Raw genomic sequence first — 23,917 nt, forward strand, 5'->3', positions numbered from 1 at the left:
GCATGCACAAACATCCATTAACGTACAGTATTTTTCTCTTTCTGATTTACTTCACTCTGTGTAACAGGCTCTAGGTTCATCTACCTCAGTTTGTATTTTCAGTACAAGGCAACAGAAGCCAGTTCACCCAAGCATCTGTTTCCCTCTTGGTCAATGGCTGGTGAGGGGGTACAGGACTTCCTGTATACAGAACCGGGAACCAATTGTGTCTGCAGACAGGGCAGGCTGAGTATACCAGGAGTAAGCCAGCCTCCTAGAGGAGCAGAGGGAATTGCAACTGGGATGGTCCCTGTTCTACAAAGGGAGCAGTTCCTGCGCAGTGGGGCTGGGGGGCTGGAGTGAAAGTGAAAGTCACTCTGTCCTGTGAGAGTCTTTGCGACCCCATGGACCACACAATCCATGGAATTCTCCAGGCCAGAATACTGGAGTGGATAGCCTTTCCCTTCTCCAGGGGATCTTCCCAACCCAGGGACTGAACCCAGGTCTTCCACACTGTAGCAGATTGTTTACCAGCTGAGCCACAAGAGAAGGCCAAGAATACTGGAGTGGGTAGCCTATCACTTCTCCAGTGGATCTTGCTGACCCAGGAATCAAACCCGGGTCTCTTGCATTGCAGGCAGATTCTTTACCAACTGAGCCATCAGCGGAGCTGGACAGCAGTTCCCAATGCAGGGTTCCCATCTGATGGGGAAGCAGCGAGTTAAACTGCCCCAGCGGGGAGAGACTTCTGATTTTCAGGATGGGTGGATATGATGATCGACCTCACCTTCTTGGAGAGAGGTGGTGGAATATCTAAGAAAGAAAGTGACAGTTAAGTCACTCAATCGTGTCCGACTCTTTGCGACCCCATGGATTGTAGCCTACCAGGCTTCTCCGCCCATGGGATTTTCCAGGCAAAAGTACTGGAGTGTGTTGTCATTTCCTTCTCCAGGGGATCTTCCTGACCGAGGGATCGAACCCAGGTCTCCCGCATTGTAGGCAGACGCTTTTACCGTTTGGGCCATCAAGGAATTCGAATATCTAAGGCTCCCTCATAAATCATCTATTAAGTGAGGCACTGGAGCCACTTGAGCGCTGTGTGCGGTTGCTTCAGCCTCACCCCTGCGCTGTGACGCTGGGTTTTACCCCAGGCTCCCTGACCGGCTTCCTCAGATCCAAACAGAACGCCAGCTTCTCCGTAATCACGGTCTCAGCCTGTAACATAGGTTTGAGCCCGAGGGAGCTGCTCGACCATCGCTGACCCACTCTTCTCACTCTTTGCGCAGGGAAGCTGTCCAGGGACTTTCAGTGCTTTCCTTGTCCTCCCTACGCGGGTCCCAACAGTTCAATAAATTGAAAAGTCCGGCCACACCCATCTCCACAGAGTTCTCGCAATAGGCGGGCGAGGACAGGCGGGCGGTGCCGGGGAGGGAGCTGTGATTTCCGCGGGAACCATCGACCAATCGGATGGCCATGTAGGGCGGGGCGGCCCTCGCTTCCCCTTCCGCCTAGAGCGCTCGCTTGCCCTATTGGTCAGCGCGCCCACCGTGCGGGCTCTGCGCCTGCGCGCGCTGCGGCGGCCGCTCCGGCAGGGCCGGCCTCGCGTGGAGGGGTAGGGGCGGAGCTAGAGGAGGCAGTGCGCAGGCGCGTTGCGCGCCGGCGGACGGGGGAGGGATGCTGAGGACCCGGAGGCTCGCGGTTTGTTTGGGCTGTTGGGGGTGCGCGCACAGCCCGGGAAAAGCGGGAAATGGCGGCGCCGAGCGCGGGCTCCCAGTCAGCCCTCCAGCCAAAGGAGCAGATGGCCGCTGATAGGGGGCGCAGGTGAGTGGGGAGAGTCCGGGGGTCCTTAGTGGGTCCGAAGGGAGGAACGCAGATTTCTGGCGTGTGATCCTGGCGCCTCGTCACCTCGGAGCCCCTGGAAGCAGCTATATCCGCGCTTCCAGCCAGGGAAGCAATGACCGAGGGGAGCGCAAGCGGGCGAATCTCTTCTGGGCCTTGTCCGTCTCGTGCACAGACTCCCCAGCCTCCATTTCTGCCAACGCACGGGGCTCTGAACCAGGGGAGCTCTTTTCAGTCCCGCCAAATCTCCGCTTCTCTTAAATGATTCTTTATCTTTTCTGTTTCGTGCCTCCCTTTTCAGGAACTAAACTGCTCTCTTAAACACCTGTGAGACCTGCAGACCTCTGCCTGGTGTGCATTTGTTTTAGGTCGAGTAGATCATGATCTGTATTGCATTGGGTGTAGTGACCAGATTTTCAAAGCATTCCACAGAGGTATTGGGATTTGAGTACTTTGAGACAAGGAGGTGAGTGTGCCTCTAGGTAAATCCTTTCATGGCAGACCCAGAAGATTAACTGAGGGCTTTCGAACCAGACCTGCAGAAGGACACAGAATCAGGGCTTTTAAGACTCACCTTTGCGTCCGTTTTCTCCACTCCCTCCTCCCTTTCCAGATGTGTCTTAAAGTTCTAAGTGATTGTGGTTACTTCTGAAAAGTCCATGTTTGAAACTGCCCAAGATATGGAATACTGGAAGGAGCAGGTGTGTGGAGAATGGATGGTGCTTCACATCAAACCCTAATGAGTTACTGATTGAAAATTTAAGTCCAGAACTTGGAGTTAAAAACTGAGTGTCGATTAGTGAATTGTGTGAATGAGATGGAATGGGGAGAGACTTTGAGAGGGATTATCAACGTTTAAGGGCAGATCAAGGTCCTGTGAAGGAAAACAGGGACCTAGTAGGGAGAGAGGGAAACTGGAGAGAATGGTGGCATGGAAACCAAGGGAGGATAAAGTTTCAAGGAGAAAATACTAGTAAATTAAGAGAAAAAAGTTGAGTAAACTGCCCCACCATTGGTGTATATCCTGAGGAAATACCCAGTATCCAGCTGCGATGTTATCTTGAGACTGACCTATTAACACTTATTTTTATCAGAGTTCATGCATGTCTGCTTTGGTGTGTGTTCCAAGGTGATTCTTTAAAAAAAGAAAAAAATATTTATTTATATATTTATGGCCATGCTGAGTCTTCGTTGCTGCATTGGGGCTTTCTCTAGTTGGCGGACTAGTTGTGTTCCTGTCTTGTTGAGGAGCACAGGCTCTAGGGTGCGCTGACTTCAGTAGTTGTGGCTCCTGGGCTCTAAAGCACATGCGAAGTAGTTGTGGCATAAGGGCTTAGTTGCTCTGCTGCCCGTGGGATCTTCCTGGACCAGGAATCGAACCGTATTTCCTGCATTGGCAGGTGCCAAGGTGATTCTTAATGACGTTTCTGATTTCTCTACATATTGTATTGTTGTAGCAGGTTTTTAATGAATATATGGAGTAATAAGAGTATTACGATAGAACAGAAACAAGAAGTTAAAGCGGAGTTTCAAACATCACTGTCCCAAACCCCAAAATCAATGAAAGTTGGCTACCTGTAACCCTGGGCCCTAGAGAAGGAAATGGCAGCCCACTCCAGTATTCTTGCCTGGGAAATCCCATGGACAGAGGAGCCCAGCAGCTACAGTCGATGGGGTCACGAAAGAGTTGGACACAATGACTAAACAACACAACTCTGGGAGTGTTCTACTGGCTGGTTCCTCTGCTTTGGATTTCTTGTGCCTCAGAAGCTCTTCCAAAGCTGCTTTTCCCTCCTCCATTCTAGAATTAAACCATGGACATTCTACAAATGTGTGGTATTCACTGATTCTGAGATGTATGCCCCCTCACTCCCGTACTCTTGCCTGGAAAATCCCATGGATGGATGGAGGAGCCTGGTAGGCTACTGTCCATGGGTCCCAAAGAGTTGGACACGACTGAGAGACTTCACTTTCACTCACCCTCAACCCCCACACAAACTCATTTTAACATCTTTGAAATCAGGATGCATTTTAAAATAGGTTTTTATGTTGCAAACTGAAGCTGTTACTTTCTTACTGCCATCAGATCCTCACTGTTATGTATTTGGAAACTGAGCAGGCTGGCAAGTGTGGAACTTAAATATACTAAGCATATAGATGGTATATATTGGAAATAGGATTCTTTTAGTTCATCAACAGAAGCTGATCTCTTTCCAAATGCATAGCAAAATGAAGGAGTCCTTGAAATGAAGGCATCCCTCATAAACTAAATTACCAAAATAATTTTGGCTTTTATAGGGATTAACCCTATAAGTGATTTCAAGTTACGCTGATTGTTTCTGTCATTGACATTTATCTGCTGTCACTGTCAGACTTTCTACTTAATTTGATTCGTATAGGATTCTGGTCATTTCTGGTGTCATTTTGTCACAGGAACTAACAGTTTTAAAAAACCATAGTTTTAGGTGGTATAAGTGGGCTTCCCAGGTGGCGCTAGTGGTAAAGAACCTGCCTGCCAGTGCAGAAGATGTAAGAGACGCGGGTTCAATCCCTGGGTCAGGGAGATCCCCTGGAGGAGGGCATGGCAACCCACTGCAGTATTCTTGCCTGGAGACTCCCATGGACAGAGGAGCTTGGTGGGCTTACAGTCCTTGGGGTTACAAAGAGTTGGACAGGACTGAAGCAAATAAGCACAGCACACAGCGCAATACAGGCTTGAGAGGGGTATGTGTGTCTTTAGCAGCAAATAAATCACACACACGTGTGATTTATTTGCTGTTAAAGTTGTCCGTTGAGTTTTTGCCATTGTATTAAATTATTTTATTTCTCACAGAGGATTATTTTAAATTCAGTCACTGTCAGCAACTTAGATAAGTAATGTGAAATGTTTTCTGCAGCACTCCTGAATTAAAATTGGTCTGACAGACAGAGGAGTATTCCTTATTGTGAATATGTGTACTTGTGTGTGTATGATTTTTGTCATGATAGACATTTGTTATTCTAGTTAGAACACAGAAGATTATCTCAGCTGAACATCCTCTGTAAAGGATTTATATCATTTGCTTATAATCAATGTGTCACTGCCTAATAACAATACTTCTATGATTTTAAGCAGATTGAGTAAAGTATGTCTTAGTTATCGGAAGCCCTGTTCCTTATATTTTTCCTGCCGACACCTCTTGCACCCCACTCCTCTATGCCAGATCTTGTATTGACGGCTTTTCTGTCCACCTTTTATCTGCAGGATGTTGAGAGGGTGTGGCATGCATCCTGACCATCAGGAAGCTCTCAAAAAGAACCGAGTGGTGTTGGCCAAAGAGCTGCTGCTGAGCGAACTGTTGGAACACCTCCTAGAGAGGGACATTATCACCTTGGAAATGAGAGAGCACATTCAGGTATCGAGGCAAAAGAGGAAACCCAAGGAAATACATTGGTGGTCAGAGCAAGAACAGAGCACAGTACAGTGGGGGAAAGATGTCATGCTTCACTAAGGCAGTGAAAATGCATTTCTGCCCTCAAGCATTTGACAGAAAAGACAGAATCCACGAGTAGCGAGAAGGAGTTCATACATCCATTTCTTTCTGTGAAAAGGAGTTCTTGAGACGGATGATGATGTTAGTGGGAAGCTCGCCTGGAGAAATAGGATTACAGCTGGATGAGTAAAGGTGATGTCATGTTTTATTCTTGTAGGCCAAGACGGGCAGTTTCGGCCAGAATGTGGAACTCCTCAACTTGCTGCCCAAGAGAGGCCCCCAGGCCTTTGATGCCTTCTGTGTGGCCCTGAGGGAGACCAAGCAGAGTCACCTGGAGGAGCTGCTGCTCAGAACCCTGTCCGGTCTTCAGCCTGTAGTCCCGCCGGTATGGAGCCCTAGACTGTGTGTGTTGAGAAAGGCTAGTTTGGTGGGAAAGGCATCTTTGAGACAGTGGGGATGGGTTGGGGTAGGGGAACTAGGGTTCTGTATTGCTTGATCTGAACCAGCTCCCCTGAGCCTGGCTTGGTGGGTCCTGCTTTCTTACAGTTGAGCTGTGACTATGACCTGAGTCTCCCTTTCCCGGTGTGTGAGTCCTGTGCCCCCCACAAGCGGCTCCGCCTATCTCCAGGTAAGAATTGATGATGTAAAATAGCACAACCCCTCCTCCTCTCCGCCCCAGCCAGTCCCCCGTTGCGGATTGACTTCCGTTTCCTTGACTGGTATCTGACTTTGCCTAGTGTGATACCTATTTTTGTTGATAATTGGCACGGTTTCCTCGGTGCATTTGTTAGGGACCAGCAGGACAGTTTAGGTGGGGTGTAGGTTGGACCTGTTTCCCTTCCATAACAGATGACTTTTTTAATGGTGATTGGCCCTTGGAGCAACTGGTGCAGGTAGGAGATTCCTGCACGTGATTAGTGTGTTTGTATACAGCTGAGTTACTTGACAGTGAGGAAAAACTACGCTGTGGGCCTCTAGCCTGCTGACTTATTAGCCTACTGATTAGAATAAGACTTTTATCAGATACCGCATTCAGTCATTGAGTGGGTTGAGCACCTGCTACTATAGGCAGGTCCAGTGCAGAGGATCCCATGATGAGCAAAAGCAAACAGGGTCTCTGTCTCCATAGTGCTTACAAACCAGGGGAGTGAGCGAGACCAAAGGGCACCTGAAGTTATATGAAAATACTAAGATTGCCGGGTAGACTATAAGCTAGTTTTTCTGGTTTGTGTGCCGCAGATGCAGTGGAGCACTCCCTAGACCATGGAGATGGTCCTCCCTGCCTTCAGGTGAAGCCCTGCACGCCTGAGTTTTATCAAACACACCACCAGCTGGTGAGTCTTGGAAAATGGCAAGAGGAAAGGCACTGGGAAATGAGATCCCCTTCCTGGGCATCTGAACGTAGCTAGCTTGTGTGTACGTCATTTCCTTCTCGCCTTGTTAGTCTTAAAAGCGTTGCCCATTGACTGTCTTTTGTGGGCATTTCTATATTTTGACCTGGTGGGGCTATGAAGAAGAATGTGACGTCTTAGTTTTCTTGAAATGTCTCATTTTGGAGGGGGAGGTATAGTTTCTGTCCTCACGAAGCTGACGGTCTCATCGGATGCCCCTCGCCAGGCCTACCGGTTGCAGTCTCGGCCCCGCGGCCTGGCACTGGTGCTGAGCAACGTGCACTTCACTGGAGAGAAAGACCTGGAATTCCGCTCGGGAGGGGATGTGGACCACAGCACTCTCGTCACCCTCTTCAAGCTCTTGGGCTACAAAGTTCATGTTCTTCTTGACCAGACCGCACAGGTAGGTACCTGAGGCACAGGGCATGTTGACATGTGCATCAGAGAACTGGTGACACGTGGGGGCCAGACATGTCCATGCTCCTAAGCCAGGCGGGCTGGGCTTTAATAGAGTTACTCTCTCTCCCTACTTTTTACTTACTGTATTCTGTCTCCCACCTTGCAGCCTAGTTTTTAAAAAAAAGAAAAGAGGGACTTCCCTGGTAGCCCAGTGGTAAAGAGTGCGCCTTCCAATGCAGGAGACATGAGTCTGATCCCTCATCTGGGAAGATCCCACATGTCTCAGAGCAACTAAGCCCACGTGCCACAACTTCAGAGCCTGTGCTCTGGAGCCCAGGAGCCACAACCACTGAGCCTGAGCGCCCTGGAGCCTGTGATTCACAACAGGAGAGTAGCCCCCTGCTCTCCTAAATTAGGGAAAAGCCCTCCCAGGAAGACCCAGCACAGCCAAAACAAATACATAAAGTTTTAAAAGGAGAGAGAGAAGGATCTGGGGCCAGCCGGCTGCTGCAGTGTTGACCTCCCAGGGTGGCTGTGCTCCCTGAGTAAGAATGGTCCAGGATCGGGTTCTCCCAGCTAAGCAACTTGTTTCCCAAGCACTCAGGAGGTGAGGAGCCACTGATATGCACCCAGCCAACCAAGGAAAGGTACATACAAGTCAGGACTACACAGGACAGTGACTTCTTGATTGATACTGCTGCTTAGGGTTCCAGCTGTTATTCTCATGATGACGTTGGCCGATAAAAGTTTGCTAGAATTGTACTTGTAAAATACTGTTTTGTTGCTGTTTCGTGAATTAACATGACCTGTTACAAGTTGTGTGACCACAAGACAGATCTTCGGGTAGATAACTTGTGAACTAGATTCCTGCAGGTCATCGGCATTTTTGTGATCAGTTAGTCTCCGTTAGCCTCAATTACTGGCTGTACCACTGGCGTTTTTACCTTTAGGGAATTCTGTTTTGAAACTGAAAATAGTGCATTGGTAGATCGATACTAATTCTTCCATTTGATTCCAGGAAAACAGTATTCTCCTAAACTTGCCTTTGGGAATGTCCATGGTAGAAAGGTTTCTAGGAGATTCTATTTGATCTGTTGAGGTAGGGTGGTCCCTGTCTGTCTTCAGCATTGTCTGTGGATTTCATTTCTGTTTCTCAGTTGTCTTATTTCTATGAAATAGATTATATATCTGCTAAACTTCAGGTAAGGCCAGTTTCAGTGGTTGATACCTGAATGTTGTCCTGCTGTTGCCAGCTTCTCAGTGATAGCAGCTCCTGCAAAGGAGTAAACTCACCCTTGCTTCAAAGCCATGGCTAGAACAGGTTCTTGGATCATCAGGTACTCCTGAGAGTTTCCTGGGCTTGGAGTAAGGGGGGACAACAGTAATTCTTTCAGAGGGAGTCCTATTAAAAGGTCATTTAACAAAATGAATGCTGTTTACGTTTCTTTAGTGGTTTTGGTCTAATCATTCCTTTTACTAGGGATATACTCTGTCTTTGTTTTCCAAATTTTATGCAGTTGATAAAGGATTTTATGTGCCTGATAGTTAAAAGATACATCCCTAATCACCAAGTCAGCTCTGGGCTCCTGCTTCTTGGTGACATTCAGTAGTTGTGATGGGCCTATGAGCCCACTTTACAGATCTCATTCCCTGATGCAGATTCAAGGACCTGTTGGATTCTGATTCTCTGATTACATTGTTCCATGACTTGAATTGCAGCAGAGTTCAATTTTGAGCCCCTTATAATGGGGAACTATGTGAACTGCCAGAGCTTCCCTGATAGCTCAGTGGGTGAAGAATCTGCCTTCAGTGTAGGACCTTGGTTCAATTCCTGGGTCAGGAAGATCCCCTGGAGAAGGGACAGGCTACACACTCCAGTATTCTCAGGCTTCCCTTGTGGCTCAGCTGGTAAAGAATCCGCCTGCAATGCGGGTGACCTGGGTTTGATCCCTGGGTTAGAAAGATCCCCTGGAGAAGGGAAAGGCTACCCACTCCAGTATCCTGGCCTGGAGAATTCTATGGACTATATATAGCCCATGGGGTCCAAAGAGCTGGACATGACTGAGCGACTTTCACTCTAAATTTTGAGACCCTTATAATGGGGAACTATGTGAGCTCTCAGAGATTTTTTTAAATGTGAACCTTGAATTCAGGGGACCTCAGTTAGATGAAAGTCTTGATTTCAGTTTAAAAAAAAAATGCAGCAGCACGTCCCCTAATGTTCCTCAGACAACAAAGGATTAGAGACAGTGTGTTCTGCAATAGTGAAGAGGAAGAAGCCATCACCTGGGTAGATGTGGTCAGGAGGGTGTGAGACTTCAGCTGTCTTTGGAGGGTGGAAGCTGCTGAGGAGAGAGGAGGGGTGAAGGGGTCCTACACAGGGGCCGCAGCATACAGGTTAGAGCTGTGTGTGATGTTCAGGACTTTGTGGTGAACCAAGTGTCTGGGGCCCAGGAGTGCCAAAAACAAGATTGGAGATCAGGGGACCAGAATGCCCAGGGCCTTGAATGTCTTCCCAAAGGAATTGGACTTTCTTGTGTTAGCACTCCAACATCATTAGTAGTTTTTGAATAGAAAGGTGATGCATTCACAGTGATGATTCAGGAAGATTAATATGATACCATTGTAAAGAATGAGGTAGAGGGCTTTCCTGGAGGTCCAGCGGTTAAGACTTCATGCTTCCAATGCACGGGGTGCAGGTTCTATCCCTGGCTGGGGAACAGACCCCACATGCTGTGATGAGATGGCAGGGGTTCTGAACAGGATAGCAGACTAAAAGGAAAAGGACACATGTGGAAAATAGTATAATGGCATGATTGTACCGTCAGTGCTTCGTGACTGAATAATATGGAAGAATAATACGTGACTCAATAACATGGAAGAAGAAAAATGTAAGGAATTGAGAGCCCCCGAGGAAGTCAGGACCAAAGACGTGAATTTGGGAACTACTTGTATAGGAAAAAGACTTAAGTAATGAGAGCCTGTGATCTTCAAGAAGGAGCCAGAGGGCTAGGATTGAACCTTGAGGGTATCACCCTCCCCACGTATCTGGTTCTCAGCAGCTCTGGAGGTGCAGAACAGGGGACAATGCAGGGTCAGCTTCTGACAGTGGCCAGGCAAGCTCGCAGGCACGGTTGAAACCAGATGACAGCAGTGGGTGTGACCATTTGGTGCAGTGGGCATTTGTACAGGAATACTTTCTTCCTGATCGAATGTCCTCAGCAGGCCAGAGACAGAACCAAGAAAATTTAGATCCTCTTTTTCTCCCCCTATTCTTTTTTTGCTTTAGAGATAATGTCATTTAAAAGTCTGAAATGGTGTAATCGTGAAGAATTGTCTTACGCTGATGGTGCCGGCGAGCACGCTGGTTATCTTCCCTGCCCATGGAGGTGTTCAATGCTTCTGTTCTTCATCAGAGTCTGTTCTCATTGCTTCCACCTCTTGAGGTTACTAGTTCTGGCATTACAGTTTATTGTATGTTAGGCAATGAGATACCCTTTAAAGTGGCAGATTTCTTTTCACCAGGTATTGGTTTATAGCTGGCTTTGAGAGTATAGTGACAAGCGCTATGGGTCATCTCTGGAAAATGCAGCTGCCCACAGGATTTTGTGTGTAGTTGCAGGGAGTTCACAGGTTATTCCCTTCTGTGTCCCCCCCACCACCCCCAGCCAAAAACACGTACGAGTGTGAAGAGCCCTGCTATTTATAGAAGCACTGTAATTTTATCAAAAATAGATCTCAAGATCCTATTTTAAGCTATGCTGCTTTCAGAAAAATTCCCCCAAATGACTAACCCCCATTTATTCAGTGGTTTAGTCTTATTAAATTCAGTTACAGAGCCTTTCTATTCTTACTTTGGACTTTGTTGTCTTCTGTTTACTGATGTAATAACCTCAGTTAAGTTCAAAATTCTCCTCAGTGCCAAACCTATACTTTTATTCCCTTGGAGCAAAATTAGCTTCCACTGTTGACATGTTAAATTCTGTTATAGTCAACTCCAGAGGAGCAGTGATAACTTATATGTATTCTCTGGAGATTATATATTATTGAATTAATTTTGGATATCTTTTATTACCTTAAGATCTCCAGAATTATGGCTGGGTTCTGTTTGCTCAGAAAGTATACATGCCCTTTCAACACAACCAGTTTCTCCATTTCCAGTGAAACTGCAGACTTTCAAGTTTTTTATGAAATCTCAGTTATCTGCAAACAGATATGTTCCAAACAGCAGATGAGTTCTCACATGTTAGCACATCAGACTCACATGGAGGGCTTGTGGAGGCTCAGCTTGCCAGGAGCAAAGACTGCATTTCCTGCAGATTCCCGGGTGAGGCTGATGTTGCTCTTTGAGAGGTCACACTTGGAGAGCCACTGCAGTCTGTTAATACAAGTAGGAGCTGGGTATGGTGCTGATAGATACGCGTGTACTGAAACTGCTCTGCTTTATAGTGCATTCTTCATTATATTTCGGTCAAATTCATAGCAAAATAAACTCATTTTCTCCCTGCTCATCTCAGAGACAATCTAGACATTTTGAGTTGTAGAGGGAGACGTAATTAACAATTTGTATCACATTGGTATAATTATGCTATTAGATGTATTATAACTTTCCATTGTATACAGCAAATGCTTAAGGTAGAGTGTTACTCATATATGGCAGTCTAGTGCAAGATCAAAAAGATTCTTAAGCTGGACTACAGTGTTTCTTTGGAAAAACAATATTGCTACCCTTCATTAGAAGGCACAGTATGAAGGCAGGTCTTTGCAGTATGTGCCAGGCATAGTGATAAGCCCTTTCTATGCAATATCTCGGGGCTTCCTTGGTGGCTCAGTGGTAAAGAACTCACCTGCCAATGCAGGAGACTTGGGTTCGATCCCTAGGTTGGGAAGATTCCCTGGAGAAGGAAATGGCAACCCATTTTAGTGTTCTTGCCTGAGAAATCCCATGGACCGAGGAGTGTGGCGGGTTACAGTCCTTGGGATCACAAAAGAGTCGGACATGACTTAGCCACTAAACAACAGCAACAACGGATGCAGTGTTTCATTTAATCTTTACAAACTCAGAGAAAATTTACTCTTAATTGTCTTCTTACGAAGTGGATATTAGAACCTGTTCTAATTTATGAACCCAGGGGTTAAACCTAGGTCTCTCTGATCCACCAGCTCATGTGGGTAGTCATGACCCTGTCCAGAGTCCTCCGTAGAGTGTGTTCTTCTGTGAGCAAAAGTATTTTTGTACAGACGTCATCGTTGTCTCTGGGAACTTCATTTCTGAGACAGAAAACAGCATAGACGTACTGCTGTCCTCTGTCGTCATGATCCTGTGAGCCCGTGGTCACAGAGTTCTTAACGGCTGTTACTTTCTTGTAAGCGTGTTACTTACTCATTCACAGTTTACCTGGCGGTCCCCTTTGTGCCATTAACGTACAAGGGCACACGCGCTGAAGAAAGAGCTGGTTGATGCCTGGAGAGTGGGTCAAGTTAACTAGCATCTGCATGATTAGCTTCATTAATAACTCGGCTTCACTCCAGGAGTTCTTCACATGCGCTTGTAATGAGCCCGTGAGTCATTATATTCAGTGTTTCGACTAAGTGAGTGTTAGTTGCTCAGTCTTTGCGACCCCATGGACTGCAGCCCACGAGGCTCCTGTGTCCATGAGGTTTTCCAGGCGTGGATACTGGAGTGGGTTGCCATCTCCTTCTCCAGCGGATCTTCTCGACCCAGGGATTGAACCTGGGTCTCCTGCACTGCAGGCAGATTCTTTACCGACTGAGCTAAAGTCATGTAGTTTTCTCTTGCTTGCTTAGCTTCTGACTTGGTAGAAAACACGTTTGATTTTCTAATAGCCTAGGGCTTCAGACACCAAAAGGAAGCTTGTATAGGTGCTGACTCTGGGGAGCAACCCTGAAAGGCATCTTTCTCCTAGGAAATGCAAGAGAAACTGCAGAGTTTTGCCCAGCTCCCGGCTCACCGAGTCACTGACTCCTGCATAGTGGCGCTCCTCTCCCACGGCGTGGAGGGCGGCGTCTACGGCGTGGACGGCAAACTGCTCCAGGTGCGTGCCGGTCTGTGGCCACGGCTGGTGAACCTGGGCCATGCCACCTCCCGCTGCCCGTCTCTCCAGGGATGGCTGCTGTTTGTGTGTACAGGACTCGGGGGTCCCACTGACCACCAACCCCCTCTTCTCCGTTATTTCTCTCTGGCAGCTACAAGAGGTTTTTCGGCTCTTTGACAATGCCAACTGCCCAAGCCTACAGAACAAACCGAAAATGTTCTTCATCCAGGCCTGCCGTGGAGGTGAGTGCCCTGGCGGACTGGCACCTGGGTGTGGCCCCCGGGCAGCCTCCCACCCGCTCTCACTTTCCTGTTTGCTCCTCTCAGGTGCTAGCGGACCCCCTGGGCACCTCCTTCTGTTCACTGCTGCCACCGCCTCTCTTGCTCTGTAAGTGTCTCCCGACGCATGGGGTGTGCTGGGACTCGGGCCGCCCCTGGCTCTCAGGTGGTCAGCTCTCTGCGCGCTGCCGCGTCCGCCCCCAGGACGCTCTCGGCCAGTGCCTTCGCCTTCTTTGAGGACGCTTCCTTTTTTCCTGTGCCTATTAACCCCGGTGCGCTTTTCTCATCGCTCTTTCTGGTTCAGGGTCTGCCAGCTGCTCTGCTTCCTCACCCTCTCACTTGATCCTCTTCCTCTTTTTCTTTATCCGCCTCTCTCCCTTTCTGCTTTCGCCTCCTCTTCTCCCTCACACCCCATCCTCGCCTCCTCTCCTCTCCGGGCCCCTCCTGTGTCGTGCGGGAGGGCAGTGTGGAGGCCCCACGTCAGCCTTTGGCTCTTGCTCTTCCGCGAGCTCCTCCCATCCCTCTTGCATGCACTCTCTTCATCCCTTAAAAAGCCAGGACTCCCTGATTACGCTCAGAAGACGTGCGGGTGTGCTTCTCATCACAGCGGGAAAGAGTAATGATTGAAAGCTCTGACCGTGGAGTCAGATTCTGCCTCTGCTACTGACTAGTCATGTGAAGTTATAGAGGAGTTACTCCGTGTCCCTCCACCTTAGTTTCCTCAGTGTGAAGTGTAGGTAGTCGCACGTCCTGAGGTCACGTTGTTGTGATGGGTCAGTGAAGTGGTTCCATGAAAGTGGTTCGTATTAGCTTAGTGCCTGGCTCATATAAACCCACAGAATACCAGCTCTAACTGTTATAACATGTCCTGTGCCCTTAACAGACGTACAGTTTGATTTAAAGGTCCCTTTGTCCAAAGATTCAAATAATGTATTTTTTGCATGGGTATAGCAGTATTCTTGCCTGGAGAATCCCATGGACAGAGGAGCCTGGTGGGTACAGACCACAGGATCACAAAGAATCCGACACAACGGAAGTGACTTAGCAGGCACGCATAGCCGAGCCCAGCAGTGGAATAGCAGGCCGAGCCTTTCAGGGAGAGGAGGAGCGCAGAGTGACAGGCACACCAAGATGAGAAGGAGACCCCTTCCCCTGCCCCAAAGCGGGCTGAGCCAGAAGTATGCCTGGTTCTCCATCTGCATCAGTCACGTGTAGTGAGATGTGGCTGACCACATGAGACAGATCCTAGTGATCATAAACCTGTAGCCACAGCTGAGATTTTGGGCTTTCACAGATAATAGTACAGAACTATTGGGAGCACAAGTAAGAAACAATTGGATAGTTTTTTTTTTTTCAGGATGATTACAGGGAGCAGTGCTGAGAAAAAGAGTATGTGTGAGCAGGAACTTCCTCTTTTTATATCCGTGCTATATCCCCAGGCCCAGGGCACTGCGTGACACATAGTAGCACGTCATAAATATTGGCTGAGTAGATGGAAATTCAGTTCAGTTCAGTCACTCAGTCGTGTCTGACTCTTTGCGACCCCATGGACTGCAGCACACCAGGCCTCCCTGTCCATCACCAACTCCTGGAGCTTGCTCAAACTCAAGTCCATCAAGTCGGTGTTGCCATCGAACCATCTCCTCCTCTGTTGTCCCCTTCTCCTCCTGCCCTCAATCTCTCCCAGCATCAGGGTCTTTTCAAATGAGTCAGCTCTTCGCATCAGGTGGCCAAAGTATTGGAGTTTCAGCTTCAACATCAGTCCTTCCAATGAACATCCAGGACTGATCTCCTTTAGGATGGACTGGTTGGATCTTCTTGTAGTCCAAGGGACTCTCAAGAATCTTCTCCAACACCACAGTTCAAAAGCATCAGTTCTTCGGCGCTCAGCTTTCTTTATAGTCTCTCACATCCATGCATGACCACTGGAAAAACCATAGCCTTGAGTAGATGGACCTTTGTTGGCAAAGTAATATCTCTGCTTTTTAATATGCTGTCTAGGATGGAAATCAGTTTGCCTAAGAAGTGGAGCAATAATATAGAAAACAGATACAGGGATATTGTGAGAAAAGAGCCATTCGTTGATCAATAGATCTGAGACACAAAGGCAGGAAAGGCGTCTCCTTTCTCTTGAAGGACGCATGCAGCTTGGCCTGTTTCCTGTAAGAGGCATCACTGGCAAAGTGAAGTAAACATGTTCATCATCATTTTCTCCTGGGTCAGAGATTATATACAAATACCAGACCTGGGTAGGGAAAGATAGCGCCCTCCTGGGCTAAGCTGAATCTTTTCCTTTAAAATCAAATCCTCCAAGGGATGACCAGTAAGCCAGCTGTTCCTTTAAAAGTCTGAGCTCACCTGTCTTCTGCTGTACTTAGTTAACATAACTGATGCCTCTAAAAAGGACTCTGCCCTGGTTGACTGGCTCCTAAACTGGAGTGTAAGCTCCATGAGGATGGGGACTTTCTCTTCACTGTATCCCTCGGGCTGAAAACAAAAACAGTGCTTGGCGTGTGGCAGTTGCACAGTAAATTTTTGTTGGATCAGTGAATCTTGGTCATTTTCTGCACAGACCTTCAAGCTTCGCTCCCCTTTAAGGCTCTCTTGGGTGTTACTTGGAGCAGGAGATGTAAAGAAAAAGAGCTTACATACTCTGTTACCTTTGGCTTGACAAGCTGTGTGTCCTTCTGTCTCTTTCCTACCACTCCCAAACAACAACGTCAGAGAAAGAACACGTCTGGGGCTAGATAAGTCCCGGTCAGAAGGCTGGGCGTGTGCTCAGGGGATGTTGAGCATCTACTGCTAATAATTGAATAATAGTGTTCTTTTTACATTGTTTAAGAGAAAACAGTTGTTTATCCCAATTTTAAGTGTCTCTTAAATTTTGTGTGCCAGCTACAATTTGGCTTATGAAATTAATAAATAATAAGTGGTTTAAAAATATCAAAAATACCGTGGAAACAGCTGATCATGCTTAGTTTTATAATGTGTTTTTCAAATACATAGAAATTGTGGTTGTGGTTTTCATACAGCATACTTGTAGTAATTATATTTTCGGTTTATTAACTTGTTTCTCTTTTTTATGTAATAAAACTATCAGTATCTTGTCGTGTATTGCAACAAGCAGCACTTTGACTTCCAGGTATACTGATAATTGGACGAGTGAATCGTGGACGCAGACTGCTTTTCGTTCTGTTTACAAGGAGTATTTCATTGAGCACTTTCCCTGTCTTACAGAGTGGACAAAGCTCAGACCATATATACGTGCACGTGTGTGGGCACCCTCTGCGTGATCAGCGCACACTGGCAGAGGAGAAGGAGTGATGGTGTTTGTTTTCCTTTTTTTTTTTTTTTAATTAATTCATCAGCCACAGGTTGGAGGCAATAGCTGGAAATGGCTTTTCCCCGTCCCAGTTGCAGGGAACTTGGGCTTGCCTGTGACAGGCCCAAGAGAGGTGGGAGGAAATAATGTCTTTGTCCACTCTTCTCTGCTTTTGTACAGATGAAACAGATCGTGGGGTCGACCAGCAAGATGGGAAGAACCATGACCGATCCCCCGAGTGCGAGGAGAGTGATGCCAGTGGAGAGGAGCTGCTGAAGACACGGCTGCCCACCCGCTCAGACATGATTTGTGGCTACGCCTGCCTCAGAGGTATTGTGTGTCCCGAGGAGTGATCCCAAAGGTGGCAGCCTCTGTCACGCAGGGCTCTGACCAGGGCGGGTGTGGGGGAGGTCAGTCCGCTGGGGAGGGTGCCCGTGGCCTTCAGCCGGCGCCCGCTGCTGCTCTGGTTGCAGGGACCGCTGCCATGCGCAACACCAAGCGGGGCTCCTGGTACGTGGAGGCCCTCACCCAGGTATTCTCCGAGAGGGCCTGTGACATGCACGTGGCTGACATGCTGGTGAAGGTACGTGGGCCCCGCCCGGCCGCGCAGTGTTCCTCCCTCCTGCTCCCTTGCACTGGATTTCAGCCTTCCGCCACCCTTCTGCTTGTGCTGGGATTCTGAAAGCACCCAATTCTCATACCCCGGCTGCTGGGTCTCTGCCTTGGCAGGTGAACGCACTCATCAAGGAGCGGGAAGGCTACGCCCCTGGCACGGAGTTCCACCGCTGCAAGGAGATGTCCGAGTACTGCAGCACCCTGTGCCGCCACCTCTACCTCTTCCCAGGCCACCCCCCCACGTGATGCCAGCCCTGGCCCCCCGCGTCCCACCTCGTCACCTGGCCGCATGGAGGCCGCCGGGCCTCAGGAGGCGAGGTCGAGCCTCTCTCGCCAGGATGCGCGGCTTCTGTGCCTCCCCTCAGGGACTGGGACTCCCCTAGGCTCCTTTTTCACACCCACCATCTCACCGGTGACCTCGGACCGCCAGCTTCTCCCATGCGCAGCTCTCCTGTAGAGCTGGCTCTGGCTGGACTCGTTGCCAGGAGCGTGTGGCCTCCGTTGAGGGACCTGGCGAGTGACACTGTGCACGCAGTATCCTGACGGGGAGAAGGCGTGTGGGTTTCCTCGATGTTTATGTTCAGCTCTTGCCCCAGCGCTCTTGGAGGAAGCACCCTGGTAATCGCTTTTGTTCCAGGAGCTGAGATGTCCCAGAGGTCACACCTCCCATCTCTCCTTTCATGTCCTAGCCCCATTTGTCCCAAAGTGGGAGTTTCAGTTCAACGCAGACAGTTTTCATTTGGTTTCAAAAGGCCAAGCAGCCTCTGCTACTGTGGGTGGGCCCGGACCTCTGCGTTTGTCCCCTTCGGTTCCAGGAGGTCTCCCCTGGGAAGGACCGCCTTCTCAGCTCAGCTCTTGGCTCCTTGGGGCTCAGGGAATTCAGCCTTTCAGTGGAGGTCAGAATTTGGATGCCTTGTGTCTGTTAACTTGTTGATCTTTGCCCATGGAAGCTTCCAAGATCTTTTCATGGGTTGTGGGTGCCCTGAGCTTTGTACCTGAAGTGAGCCTTGCAGGGAGTGTCAGCAGAGGAGATAAGGGTGCTATGCTTGCTCATGCTTGGCAGTCTGCCACCTTATCCTCGTTTTTCTTCCCGTGAAGTGCCCCTCCTAGAAAAGCTTCCTGGCTGTTATCTCTCTGCTTCCTGTTTCTCCCCTCTTTACCTTTGTCTCATTCTGTTTACTGCAGCCATGAAATCGTCTAAAATACAGCTTAATTGGATCGTTTGGCTGCTTGAGGACGTAATATAGTACTTTGTTGCGGCTTTCTTCTTCTGTATTAAATCCCCTCTGGATTATTATGTGTTATTTCCCCTTCCCATTGTGACTGTCCATTTCAGGGAGGTCAGTGCTCTATATATGTTATTTATTTACCCTAGAAACCACCTTTATGTGCACTTACATGAAGCCTTCTATTCTTAAAGGCCTTCTTTTGCCATACAACAATCTAATCTCTGTATGACAGATTTTGATTTTGGTTTTTAAGTATAAATCTGATCCTCTTGCTCCCCTGCTTGGAACCCTTTGGTTTCCTGTCACACCTCTAATCAAATCCAGGCTCCTTCCCTTGGCCTTCAGGGCCTCGTAAGTGCTGATTTCCCTGTAAGCGGCAGCTCAGTGATGTCCTGGGTTTCTCAAACATTCTGAGGTCTTTCCTGGCCTAGAGTGTCAGACACTCTTCCTGGGTCCGCTGAGCCCTACCCCTTGCCACTCTTGGCCCTGGTGGCTTCTTTATCCTTCAAGTCAGAGCTCAAAGGCCACCCTTTTGTGGAAGCCTTCCCAAGCCATTCTACTAAAAATCGAGTGTTGTTTTTAACTTTATTTCCGTCTTCTGTTTAATCCCCTCACTGCACCTACCACACTGTATAATCACTCATCATATGCGTGCGTGCTTCACATGTTCATTCGCATCTCCCCTTTAAACTCCATGAGAGTGGAAACCTGGTCTCGTTCACTAATAGGCACCCAGTGCCTGGCACGTCATAGGTCTTCAATAAATGTTTGCTGAAGAAAGGAAGCAACCCTAGCTAGAACCCTACTCTTTGATGAAATTTCCCTTTTGGTGAAAATACCCAGCTTAGTGTTTTGTTTCATCCACTGGTGTTATTAGCTCCCGAGGACGGAAGTCACATGCAGGGTGACTTCCTCTGCATCTCCCGTGGTGCCGGGCACAGCGCCCAGGCTCTGGTAGTTCAGGTGCTCAGTAAACACTCGTTCCATGAGCTGGGGGCTCGGAGACTTGTTGCCAAGTCCTGCCCTTGGCTCAGTGTCATCTGGAAGTACTTAGGTGATAGAACCTTTCCAGTTCCCACTGCCAGGATTTTGTATTGCCATCTGGTGCCAAATAAATGTTCATATTTATTACCGATGTGTGCCTGATGTCTGTAGATAAATCCGTGTTGGGAAGCCCACTTATTTCCTTGGCTTCTTAGAGCTGCTTTTTCCCCACCACCTCACAGGCCGCACCCAGAGCGGGACACATCTTGTTTGGCTGCAAGATCTTTCTAATGCCACCAGGTCCGCATTTCGGACGGGCCCACCTCCATTGTCGTGGCCACAGGCAGCGGCCCCAAACACAGCTACCAGCACTGGGATTCCTCATGGTCACAAGAGGTGGAAGAGTCAAGTAGCATCAGTCCTGGATTATTTAGATGACGAGATGGAAGCTAGAGAAACAGATTGAGTTGAAATGGGAGGAGATGCCAAGGATCGTAGAATTCCCCATCTCGCATAGTCCAGTTTGGGTTTAAGGTTTTCCTGGCTGGGTGTAACTGGTAAGAGAATTCTCGGGCAGTGGACTGTGTAATCTGGGGAATTCTCGGGTGCGGTATGTCTGCACCTGGAGAGGCAGGCAGGCTACAGAGGGTTAGAAATAGGAAGTTCTGTAGGAGCTTTGTGGTGGGATAGCTGATGAGGACCCTGGGGCGGGGTGGGGGGGGGGGGGCCGGGGAAGCTTGTCTATGAACCTAGAGGAAGAGCAAAGAGGGACGAAGTTGAGCTGAAGCGTCACCGGGTGGAGAGAGGAACTGGCTGAAGAACACTGAGGGCAAAGGCCTTAGGAGCAGGCTGGCCCCGGGTGCCTCTGGAGGGAAGGCCCTGGAGCAGTGAGTGGGAGGCCAGCCTGGGGGAGGTGGGTGTGTTCCGGGCTTACAGAGCAGCATCTGCTGAGCTGGACTCCCTGTCCTCCCCGCCCCGCCCTTGGATAAGGGTGTCAGGTTGAATTTCACAGCTCCGTGTCCTCTGCCAGGGGATTCTCTTCTAAAATTATCCCCCTTCCAGAACTGGGGGCGGTTCTTTGCTGCCCTCCCCCCACCCCATCTCCCATGATAAGGAAGAGAATAACAGGAACACATGGAGCAAGTGGGATATTCCGATAGAAGGAGAAAGTGGTCTGAGGCAAAGATGTTAATAACCGCTCCAGCTGCCCGAACACACTGCGTCTCACAGGCCCTATGCTTGCAGCTTTACACCATTCTCCCACAAGCCAGGAGGGTGTCATCGCCCCGGTTCTTCAGAAGAAGAAAATGAGGCTCAGAAACTTTTAATTTATACAGAAGAAAAAGGTGTAGCTTTAAGGACACAAACTCCAGAATTAAATAGATTTTGAATACTGGCTTGTCCTTTTAAGGTATCAGACGTTGGCTAAGGTACCTAACCTCGGCCTCATTTAAACACCGGTAAATCATTGCTGCCTTAAGGAAGGATGCTACCCTGTGAGGATGAAGCGGGAGGATGCGTGGTGGATCACTTGGGGTTAACGCATTACAGATGCTATTACCATCTCTGAGCGTGAACTTCAGTTTAACGACACAAGTTAACATTCGGCGCTCACTTTGGGGCAGACGCTGACTTTTAACGTCCATTCTTTTCTCTCCATAACCCTCAAGTTAACTGCCTTTCTAAGGAAACAGAGGCCAGAATGGGTAACAATCTGTCAGCTTGAGTTCAACAATTTTGCTTCTGTGACTTTTTTTCCTAGCAAAAGGTTTTTTTTCCTCCCTCCTTACTTTTTGTGGCTATAGATTTTCCCCATTGAGTTGTGAGAAGGAGCCTGAGACCAAAAGAAAGACTATTCCATCTTAGCCCTTGTTGGGCAGAGAACAGGGGAAAAAGTGTACCGTGTTCAAAAATCCAGAAGAGGGAGAAAGAGCCCTGTCCATTGTTAGGAAGGCGTCGTATGCCGGGGAGGGAAGGGACCAGGCCTTTTTGAAAGATCTGGGAGGCAAGGTTCAGTAAGCATAGAGGAGAAATGACAACCAGCGAGAAATGACTGCCTACAAAGAGGGGTGTTCAGAGGAAGTTACAGTTGCCTGGGGGAAATTTCAGAAAGTTGGTGGTCATGGGTCTCATGCTAGGCTTGATGTGGAACGGGCAAGTCATGACTAAAGCCCCATAAGAATAATATGGTATATTGTCCAACAGTTGGAAAGCCCAGACTTCAAGAGGTGGGAATCTGAAAACAAGGGTGTCACCCAGGGAGAAAGTTCCTGCTTAAATTGATACGGGGATCCCAAGGAGCTGGGTCGTTCACAACCTTCTATACCCCAACACACTCCCACGCACCTGTGTCCTGGACGGTCATTTCAGCAACCTTCCTTCAAATAGCAATTCCATAAGCCTATAGGTTTATAGGTTTTAAGCTTGGACCTCAAGAAAATCTATTAAAACCCCAAAGAATAAATATCTTATTCAGTATACATATCATAGGTAAATGCATGGTTGTGAATTTGTTTCCAAATTTAGGAGCTTTTCAAAGGACTCGCCAGAAACCCATCACTGTCCTTCCGAATAAAAGCACTGAACCCATGGGGTGTTGGGGGTGGGATGGGCACAGTTTATATTTTATTTTCTTGTTCTCTTGCAGGATGATAACCCAGGAGATTTTAATCTTTGAGCTAAGACTCAAGATCCTTACTCTCAAATGCTTACCCTTCAGAGCTAGCAGCTGGAGAGCTCCTTGACCCTCCTGATTTCAGAGTCTGGTTTTTAGAATTGCAGCTGGTGCTTCCAGGTGGCTTGGTGGATTGGGAGGGTTTTCTTAATGCCCATGATCTTGCCTTCAAATTTTGGGATCCACAACCAGGACCTGATTTTCTCAGGAACACTGGAGAAATAAACAATTGTGTTAGATACTTGTTTCTTGGAATTATCAAGTTCCTGCAAAAACTGACTACTTTCAGGGGAGCCACCTCCACAAAGGGGTGGAAATCTTTTCTGTTTCTGAAGCCCCCCTCCCCGCAAGAAAATAATTTCGCTTTGGCAATCTATTTTCTTTCTTCTTAGAGATCTATTTTCCTTCTTAAAGTTTTTCTTTTGGGACTGTCCTAACGGTTCAGTGATTAAGAATCGCCTTGCAATGCTGGGGACATGGGTTCGATCCCTGGTCAGGGAACTAAGATTCCACATGCCACAGGGCAGTCGAGCCCGTTCACCACAACTGAGCCTGTGTGCCACAACTAGAGACTGTGTGTCACAACTAGAGAATCTGTGTCACAGCTGGAGAGGCTGTGTGCCACAACAGAAGATCCTGCGTGTCGCCATGAAGATCTCACATGCTGCAACCGACACTCGACACTGCCAAATAAATAAATAGACAAATATTTAAAAAAAAAAAAAAAGCTTTAAGTGTTTCTTTCATCTCACACCAACCCATTAGATCTCTCTTATTTTCTGCCTGGGGAGAAGGGAGACGTTACAGAACGTCCAGGGCCTCAAGTCACACATTTGTCATCTTTGTGGGTAGATTACAGGTCTTCAGATTTATGTTAGGAAAGGTGCTCTTAATGGTATTCATCTTCCCACCTGCTTTGGACAGTCCCATTTAGCCTGGGACAAATTTTCAGTTGTAGACCAGACGTTCAGTGTCCCTACCCTGCAGTCCCTGGGACAGACCTTGCTTGGTGATGGATCCCAAACCACACATTGGCTCATGTTTATAGCTTTCCTTCAATAGTGAATAGTTCACAAGGGAAGAACTGTACTAGGAAAATTGGTCTAAAAAAAAAGCATAATGCCATATAGAGTAGTTTGGCCTTGGCCAAAAATTATTTATTGACCTGAAAAGGGAAGAATAGCAGGGTACTTCCCTGTCATCTCTTAAGTCTGTCAGGCTCATCGTGAGAAATGCCCACTCCCGTCTCTCCGTGGGCTCCCTCGTTCCCTCGCCCCACTTCCGTTTCCCCCGCTGTTATCTCACCTGCCCTGACAGCCCTCCCAGGGATGCTCTGTGCTCTAAATGGAAGCTCAGTCCCTCCCTGAACATCCAGGCTGCTGTGTGGCTGTCATGGATCAGTCCGGGAAGTAGGAGAAATGCCAGAACCCAAGGCTATTGCCCCTGCGCCCCACGCCCAGTCGTGGTAAAGGTGGGGTCAAGGGTATGACCCCAAAGCATCGCTAGTGGCCTCTGGCAGACAAGAAAAGGCAGAGCTGGAGGAGAAAGCTGAACATCGGTTGGGTTGGGAGAGCTGGTCCAACAGATGAGGACTAAACCTGGGGGGCACCCAGAGCTGGAGATGAGCCCACAGGGGAAGACGGCAGAGAGGCGCGGCTTACTCACCCAGGTGAGCCAC

At 48.3% G+C, this 23,917-nt stretch overlaps 1 protein-coding gene across 2 annotated transcripts; it reads left to right on the forward strand.

Annotated features, from left to right (window-relative positions):
- Window positions 1–1,719: 1,719 nt before the first annotated feature.
- On the forward strand, window positions 1,720–19,665 carry CASP2 (caspase 2). Of its 2 annotated transcripts, XM_068972709.1 has the most exons (11): window positions 1,720–1,800; window positions 5,063–5,213; window positions 5,509–5,676; window positions 5,838–5,919; window positions 6,531–6,625; window positions 6,909–7,085; window positions 13,009–13,137; window positions 13,289–13,379; window positions 16,918–17,067; window positions 17,211–17,320; window positions 17,467–19,665. In XM_068972709.1, the coding sequence occupies exons 1-11, from the start codon at window positions 1,727–1,729 to the stop codon at window positions 17,596–17,598; spliced, it is 1,359 nt and encodes a 452-aa protein (XP_068828810.1). In that variant the 5' UTR covers window positions 1,720–1,726; the 3' UTR covers window positions 17,599–19,665. The 2 variants fall into 2 exon arrangements, with proteins under 2 accessions (XP_068828810.1, XP_068828812.1); XM_068972711.1 differs by lacking the exons at window positions 5,838–5,919; window positions 6,909–7,085; window positions 13,009–13,137; ... (2 more) ...; window positions 17,211–17,320; window positions 17,467–19,665 and having other exon boundaries at window positions 5,509–5,590; window positions 6,581–6,600.
- The last annotated feature ends 4,252 nt before the right edge of the window (window positions 19,666–23,917 follow it).

This window comes from Capricornis sumatraensis, chromosome 5, assembly GCF_032405125.1.
Source record: "Capricornis sumatraensis isolate serow.1 chromosome 5, serow.2, whole genome shotgun sequence".
NCBI classification, from domain to species: Eukaryota; Metazoa; Chordata; class Mammalia; order Artiodactyla; family Bovidae; genus Capricornis; species Capricornis sumatraensis.